This window comes from Pholis gunnellus (genome assembly GCF_910591455.1).
Source record: "Pholis gunnellus genome assembly, chromosome: 2".
NCBI classification, from domain to species: domain Eukaryota; kingdom Metazoa; phylum Chordata; class Actinopteri; order Perciformes; family Pholidae; genus Pholis; species Pholis gunnellus.
The window spans coordinates 12,937,502-12,946,217 of record NC_136536.1 but is presented as its reverse complement, the minus strand read 5'-3'; the positions used below and the strand labels follow the sequence as shown (position 1 = coordinate 12,946,217).

The window sequence follows — 8,716 nt, the reverse complement described above, 5'->3', positions numbered from 1 at the left end:
AAAAACACACATACACACACACAAGCATTCAAGATCACAGGAAAGGGCTTTTCTTTCTGTTTCAGTAAATTAATTTGATAGCTGATTTCCTGCACTCTCTACCACCTTTGGAGTTGTGTTCATGTGTATTTTTATGCAAATGTTCCGCTTTGCTTTGAGTGTGATCACTGTACTGAATGACATTACCCACATTTCGCATCATACTTCCTCCCCAAACACCACATATTGTTAAACTTCACGTCAAAAATGTCTCATCCAGCCAAGCTTATAGTGTGCCACTCCAACTCCACGGTGTGTTTATCGGCATTTAGTACTAATGTTCAAGCGCTGAGCTAAAAGCTACAGTTTCTCCTCAACTCCTGCCTCTCAATTGGTGGAGAATGGTCAGCTGACGTTGTCATATTGTCTCTCACCGAGCCAAGCCTCGGCTATAACACTCGGGTTTGTGCGTCTTAACCGGAGATTGGAAATTAATAATATTGAATCCTCAAAGTAGCCCACGTCCAGTTAGAGAAGCAGAAAGTCGAGAGAAAAAAAGAAGACCTTGGAGAAAGGTGTGGTTGGTTGACACAGACGGGAAGGAGATTTACTGAGAAGGAGATTGAAGAGAGACCGATAAAGAAGTGGGGAGAGTTGGAGAGAGGGTTACAGGCAAGGTATGAATTCTTATTTCGCAAACCCGTCGCTCTCCTGCCATTTATCCGGTGGTCAAGATGTTTTGCCTAACGTACCCCTAAACTCCACCACCTATGACACAGTCAGACATTTTTCGTCGTACGGCGCTGCTGTGACCCAGAATCGGATATATGCACCTTTCTACTCTCCTCAAGACAATGTCGTTTTTGGGTCTGGCAGGGCACAGTATGAATACGGATCAAACGTGTTTCTTCAAGACAAGGACGTGCTCCCGAGTTGCAGACAAACAAACATGGGACTCAATACACAAAGCCACATTGCTCAAGAGTACAGTTTGGACCAAGGAAGAGCAGGAGCGCAGGATCAGAAAACCAACATCCCGATCTACCCGTGGATGCAGCGAATGAACTCACACAACGGTGAGTTTTACTACGACAAATAAATTAAGGAAATGGGCCAGTTTTACGATATGTCTTACCAAGAGAGTAAGTTACTTTTTATGGCCCCATAAAACATTACTGTATCCCCTCGACTTGTAGATGGGCCTTTACATGTGCAAACAAACAGCTTTCATATTAAGAAAGATATAGTAGCCATAACCAGCAGCGAGAGACACAGAGAATGCATTACGATGCTTTTATTATTTTAATAATACAGCTAAGATGCCCTTTGAGGAAGGATTTGTCTTTCAGTTAAAATTACTTTATTTTTCTTCGTGGATTTCTATTACATGTGTGATTCTAACAATGAGGTAAAACTTGTGCTCAACTGCTTCAAAGTATTATTAGAGCACAGACAGAGGCGTGTGTTTTTCATTGTCAAATGTGACTTCGTCTTCTGCGATTCAATTAGTGACTTCACTTTGTATTTCAGCAGGAGTGGGCTACGGGACAGACAGACGCAGAGGACGTCAAATATACTCTCGGTACCAAACACTTGAGCTGGAGAAGGAGTTTCATTTCAACCGCTACCTGACCAGGCGCAGACGCATCGAAATCGCAAATGCGCTTTGTTTAACGGAGCGGCAGATCAAAATCTGGTTTCAGAACCGACGTATGAAATGGAAGAAAGAGAGCAACCTGACCTCCACGGTGACTGGAAGTGAACAGACAGGAGCCTCTCCGGAGGAGGAACGCAATGGCGCAATTGAAGAACAGAAGGATGAGGACAAGAAGAAAGAATAGTTTAAAAAAAACAAAAAAAAACAAGAGGGGGAAACACCTGATGACCATTTAAACCCAACATAACTACCTAAAAAAATCTATATGGACTTGAGAGCGACTTCACTGCATGATGGCTACCGCAGCTCTCCCATTTATATCCCATGTTGACCACAGGAGTGTTGAGCCTTAGAAATCCAGATTATTTCAGCCACAGTTTGTCCCCCTGTGACACTTGGGCTGCTGATTCTGTTTTATTGCAATGTCACACTTGTATTGTGAAAATAAAAAGAAGTATTCATTTCTACGTTATTTCTCATGCCAGTAAAATCTGTGTATATATCCCCCCACACCCCATCTATCACTGTGAACTCTTTAAATCACCTCACAGAATACAGTGTTGGTCAGATTTAACTCAATGTTGTACATGAACATTCCACGGAGGGAAAGGAAAGGACCGGGCGGACTCTTCATGTGATCACAGTATTATATTATAGGCCCACTTGAATCATCCGCCGAAAAGTGTCCTGCACAAACATGAAACTTGCACGGACATAGACCACAGTCCACACACAAACAACTGAAATGCCTGTATATAATCAAAGTAACAATATCTACTATGTAAATCCTGTAAAGACTTATGTGCATTTAACCGCTTTGACGCTGCATAACATACAATTGCGCGTAGCCCCCTTTTTTTGTTTATCATTTGACACAATAGGCTTTCATTGTGAAACAGGTTTGTACACTAGTAATTCTTCACTTCTGTTTGGGAGTTACGAATTCATGTTTTGTCATAATTGTGTATCATGGAATAAAATATTTGCAAAAATGTCACCATCGTCCTGTGTTTTTGGGAGCATCTTTCTGAGTCAGATGATCGTATAAAGAAAGATTTCTTGAAATAGGCACCAAACTCAGTGCGTGATTGTGGAGACATGACTTTATCATGACCTTTATGGTCAAGGGAGGCTGTCACGGAAAGTAACAAACAAGCCAATGAAATACTTTTTCAAAACTAATTTTGGCCTTTTATTGATTAAAAATTCAACTTGGCATGATTCATAAAAGCATGGGAATGAGCTATTGTTCAATATGCGGTTAAAAAATAACATTCCCGTAGCTGTATTTTAACTTCCAGCGCGTTTATATTTCACGTCGATATGTGTAAATATATTTAAACCAAGTGAGCAGTTCAAAATGTCATTATTATTTATTTGTATTATTATGATTGTTATCATTGTTATTATTATTATATTATATTGGGCTGTTGGTAGAGTCGCGGTGTGTCAGGGGCAGAGAGCTCTGGCCGGTCCTGACCGTCCTGCCCCATACCAGACACCAGATGACGCTCTTGTCTTACTGTCCTGCCCTTTTTGCGCTAAAGATCCCTGCCTGGTCCTCAACAACCAACAGCTCAAAGTTTACCGGACACGTTTCTCCTATTCATCAATATCCCCATTGAGTATCAAAGCCAATTTATGACTGGCCAACATGTGCACGTGATCCCATACAAATACCCCATATTTGGGCAGCGCACGTCGGATCAAGAATTAAAAAAAAGATACCAAAGCCTACTCCACCTATAAATCCTGGATTATTTTTTTAAGGCAGACAGCTCTGAATTTTCCAAAAGCGGCTACAAAGAAAAGCAATGATCAACAAAAACAAGGAAATAACCGCAGCAAACATCCCGCAGCCCTCTCTAGTTTAAAAAGAAAGTATCGCTGGTTGTTCAAAATGAGCTCTTATGTTGACAGCTGCAATCTCAGGCAAACAAGCGAGACAACTTCTCCTAACAGTATGTTTAGTTTCGATCTTTCTGGGCGCGCGTCCAGCCGCTATGAGGGTGTTAATGTGAACGGGATATTCACTTGTCCCGTCCCCACGACCTCTGTTGAACGAGAGGAGATGAAAACTAGCCTGCGTGGCAATACGGATACTCCTCTCCCGTCAGGACCACAGATAACCATGGTCTCCAGTAGCTCGTCTGTGAACACAAGCGGTCTCAACTACGGCAGCAGCGCGCTGCTGGGACGAGGGGCAGAAAGAGACCCGGAGAGGAGCGCAAAATCCGGCGGCAACAAGAGCCAAGAGAGCGAGAGAAACGCGGAGAACACGCAAACGGTGAAACGACACACAAATGTGAGCCAGCGTCAGGACAGCGAGCAGCAGCCACAGATTTATCCATGGATGACAAAACTGCACATGAGCCACGGTAAAGTTTGCCTATTTTCTAAAGTGCGACTAAAGATGCTTTCCCTTATTCTCTCTTTACGCTGCAACACTTCTTTTCGTCCGTTCCAGTTTCCCTCTTGAGTTTTATAGGCCAAACGCAGGAAATAATAAAAACTCGTGGTCATAAATTTTATGACAAAGGCATCCATTGCTCGTAAACCTGCTCTGTTACGGTGAAGAGGTGATCTGCGGGGTGATTTATGGTGGTATAATTGGATAAGAGAACAAAATTGTGATAAAACTATGAAATAATATTCACAAATTCAGCTCGAAGTATTAGTTTTTGCCTTGTTTCCTTTATAGTCGTAGTTAATGTTTTACATTATCAAACTCACTGTGTGGGAGAAGCGTTAGCCTTAAATTGAACTCTGGGAAACACCAATGCCCTGACCCAATCGTGAACTTTTCACCTCTAAAAGATTTGAATAGGCGTGCTCCTTCTCCTTGCCTTAAAACCACTGGTTGACTATTTAGGCTGCAGATGGACGGTGAGCACATTTTCTGCACACAAAAAAGAAGCTACTTCGGTTTTGTGTTCCTCCATTTGCAAACATCCTGGAGCACACAGTAGGGACTTTAAAATATTCAAGTCCAATAGCAGCAAAAGGCCTGTTTCTAAGCACTCCTGCGTATGAGCAGTCTGTAAATCTACAAATAGGAAAACATATCTGGGAAACATCAGAATCCATTTTCCAATCCCACTTCTTTAGATTTGACACATCTGTGTTTCCTCCCACGGTGTTTCATTGCAGCGGTATTAGGCCGAGGTCAGTGTTTACAGGAAGGCCAACATATTATTATCCAGTTTTACATATTACAATAAGAAGAGTTTCTTAATCTTGTGTATTTTATATGTTTTAATGCGAAATAATGTAGAGGGCCCTCCTTCCTTTAAGCTAAGTATATTTATTGGATCTAGTTAACCATCCTTATCAGCCTGACATGATTTTTATTACACAAATCCACAGTAAGTAAGATCAGGTTCAATTGGGTTGTATAAAGATATTTGACCTTTCAAATTAGGGTGGACGGGGATTTAAATTAATAGATGTGTGCTTGTAATTCTTATTTTTATGGATGACCAATCTTTATTTTAATGTAATAATACTATTAGCTCATACTATTATATTTATTCACCACTATAATGCTGCTGAAAGCTAACTGATTTTAATGCCACTTCAGAATCGGAGGGTAAGCGGTCCAGGACCAGTTACACCCGCTACCAGACTCTGGAGCTGGAGAAAGAGTTTCACTTCAACCGGTACCTGAGCCGCCGCAGGCGCGTAGAGATCGCCCACACCCTGTGTCTAAACGAGAGGCAGATCAAAATCTGGTTCCAGAACAGACGAATGAAGTGGAAGAAGGACTCAAAGATCAAAGTGAAGGAATAAAAGAGCACCAGAGAGCGGGTGCATGCAGCACGTTTTTCAGCCCCACACTGCACAGTGCTGGAGTGCCGCCTGACCTCCGGATGAACTGCTAGGAGCAATGACATCATGACACCGCGCTGTGTGCTTCATCACCAATTATGTGTCACCTGCTGCAGTTTGGGACCTAATGTATTGAATATCACTCACATTGATCAATCGGTTTACATTTCTAAATTAATTTGCTGCCCATGCGATGATAACCTCCCTTTGCTGCACGAAGGGGACAAGAGGTTGAGGGGAGCTTGGCCCTTCGAGCTGCAAGGCTTTAGGTCTGCGGTGCACTGAAAGGCTGCACAACGTTACTAATTATGTTTTGAATTAGGATAAAAGTACTGGAGGCTGGGTGATAACCTGCATCGTTTCCAGCTCTGTCTCAACATCATGTGATAAAAAAATGTAACGTCAACAAATCAAAATAAAGACAAAAACTATTTCTGGCTGTTTATGAGCTGTCCTGTAAGCAACAGTGAGATAGTTTCCCACCAGTAAAGAACACTTTCCCAACTCTTTCCTTTTCTTTTTAAATCCACTGTGTGAGATGTTGCAGTGGTTGAATGTGTGGTATGTTCAGTGAGCTGATATCTCCGTGAGTGTGAAGGCATCATCCCTGTTGTCTGTCATATAATTGTGAATCTAAATCGTTATGTATAATTCAGCGACTGTATGTGATAATATTGTGATGTGCAATGAAGCCATTTCTCTCGCACTCTGTAAACTCAAGGTGCCTGGTTTACACGAGGCCCAGAAGAACTGATAGATGGCTTAATTGTCGATTGTAACCAATAAAGTCTCATCATTAACAGCAAAGGATTTTTACTTTGGTCGGTATGTACATTTCTGTTATTTTTTCTCATATCAGGGTGACGTTGATTAAACTAATATGGACATTGTTGTCTACTTTTTTTTAAAAACTACCGATGTTCTTTCTTTTGTTTTATTCTACTGATCACGGTTTTTTTTAGGATGTGTCGGAATCCACAGAATTTCATTGACTGACAAACGCGCTCGGACGTTTAAGGCCCTCATAAAACTTTATTGCCCCGTTTCCAGCACTCCGCCACTGGCAGACTCCCGTTTCCTGTTTTGCCAGGGAAGGAAGGGACACACTAGTCTGTGATAACACTCGCCTTCAACACAACATGGATGCACAACTTTGGTTTCCTGTGGCCGCAGACTGATGCGCCATCACTGTTAAAGGCCATATGGTAACTTTATGATATCGCCCTGCTCTTTAATCCTGGCATCATTGCACTGTAGTTAAAACGACACGACCTGCTACTATAGAGGACATAAAACCATGACAGTTGCTAGGTGTCTGCATCCAGCAGCAGCTTTTGTAGAAGTCGTAGTATGACACGGCATATCCCACGGTTATGAGCTAATTTCTCTATTAAAGAAAATAAAAATCAACTCACCTCTCAAACTAATAGCTTCCTATTCAACTTCCTTGACGGTTATGAGAACCGGTCAGCACAGCGTCCACTTTCTCTGCGCTCTGTTAGGCCTAACATATACGTGGACAATGTATTGAATCCCTGTTTGAATGTCTTTCTTTTAGGCTATTTTAAAGTTTACAAGGTTACATATGCCAATTGCCCCAAGCAGGGCCTGTGAATGGTGCGCAGGAAGCACGTGGTGTCATTTAAGTGGGTTTTATGGCCTGGAAGAGCTGACAAACCTTCGATATATACACATCATATATAATCTTAACTGTCCGGAATCGCAGCTGCTGGTTTCCCCTTATCTGAGGAAGAAAGGGCTTTGTGGCAGTGAGGATGCAGTACCTTTCTCCGGACTGTGTAGTCGGTGGTGCGGAGGACTGAGAGCTGCTGCAGTAAGTTGCTTTTAACTTTGCCTTTACAGGCCTGTGACTGAAACGTTATTTCACCGGGAAAAAAAAATGTTTCTGTTTTATATTAGCGTGACTTTGAATGCGTGGATGTTGAATTGATGAACTTTAAAATGAACGATATTAATTGATGGTTAATATGCGTTTTTATAATCACAGACTTATGCTTTTTGAGTCACCGGGAAAATGTTGTTTTTGACATTTTTTAAAGGGCATCTGGTGTTGCATATTTAGTCCGACAGAAACCGCATTATACCGCTCATGGTTATTTGGTTGTCAGGGCAGTTATTGTTTTTCCGCAGAATAATCTTTGCATTTGTACCAGATTTCAATCTTACAATTAAAAGCTAAATAAATAATATATATCTATATGTGTATTAATGTATCTCAACACATTTGATGGACAGTGGCATCCTGTTGGATTCAACAGTTTGCTTCACTTAATCCTCAGTAAAACGATCAAACAATTTTGAAATATAATTAAAAGTCACCCAGAACTATCAGAAATTATTTGGCACCTACCCCACTCTCTCCCTCTTTCTCACAAACATACACATACTGACTCTCTCTTTTCCCTGTATGTATGTATTTTTTGTTTGTTCAATTCTTAGTAAATGCTCATAGTTTGATTCAGGGGTGCAGATTGTGTAGCTGAAAAAATGTGTTTAAAATACAATATGACTTTTGTTCGGTGTGATGCTAAAATGTTGTCTTGTAGTTTGAATTACTACACCATAAAAGCTATAAAATACAAAACCTCCTTATTAAAATGCTTCATCTCACTGTGTCACCTTGGCATGAGGTTAGTGTTTGTCCTCGTGGGCTCCTGTTGTTTTAGGGTCACGTCTGGGCTAACAGACAGGTTTGATTCAAAGGCACTTTGCAGTGTAATTATGGCGTGTCCAAACCCAAAGCCTGAGAAAATCAGTGTGGTGAGCTGGAGCTAGAGCTGTTGCATGTTTTACAAAAACGCACCTTTGTTGCACAATAGAGGAATGTTTGTTTTTCCACCCTCTTTCCCCTGCAGACTTGTCCTCACTGCAGGGGCAGAATTTTACTGACTTGATCAGTTTGGAGACTGATGAGGCGATGTGATCTTATTAGCTCGATAATTTTCTGGTGCTCTATACGGCACATCATTTAATTGCCCATACGTCTTAGAAAGTAGTTCAGTCTAGAAATACTGGTCTTTCCCAATCAATGTGTGGGATTGCAAAGGGCTCATTTTTATATTAAGTCTATTTTGGGGTGAGTGCAGCTCAGCTGACAGAGCAAGGTGCAGCAGGAGTGTGCATGATGCAGCATCAAAGGCTACATTGTAGGAATTAGATATGCTAGAAATGGATGAATCTACTCTCATCCAAATTAGGAGTTTTAATGGATCACGTTCAGATATCAATATG

General features: G+C 41.4%; 2 protein-coding genes across 3 annotated transcripts; both read left to right on the top strand.

The window, feature by feature from the left end:
- The first annotated feature begins 461 nt into the window (after positions 1–461).
- Positions 462–2,521, top strand: hoxc6a (homeobox C6a). 2 transcript variants are annotated; one of them, XM_079181366.1, is made up of 2 exons: positions 462–1,055; positions 1,513–2,521. In XM_079181366.1, exons 1-2 carry the CDS (start codon positions 659–661, stop codon positions 1,818–1,820), a joined length of 705 nt encoding a protein of 234 aa, XP_079037492.1. In that variant the 5' UTR covers positions 462–658; the 3' UTR covers positions 1,821–2,521. The 2 variants fall into 2 exon arrangements, with proteins under 2 accessions (XP_079037492.1, XP_079037491.1); XM_079181365.1 differs by having other exon boundaries at positions 1,510–2,521.
- Positions 2,522–3,527: 1,006 nt separating this feature from the next.
- Positions 3,528–6,265, top strand: hoxc5a (homeobox C5a). The gene is made up of 2 exons (XM_079183100.1): positions 3,528–4,014; positions 5,217–6,265. The coding sequence occupies exons 1-2, from the start codon at positions 3,537–3,539 to the stop codon at positions 5,423–5,425; spliced, it is 687 nt and encodes a 228-aa protein (XP_079039226.1). The 5' UTR covers positions 3,528–3,536; the 3' UTR covers positions 5,426–6,265.
- Positions 6,266–8,716: the final 2,451 nt, after the last annotated feature.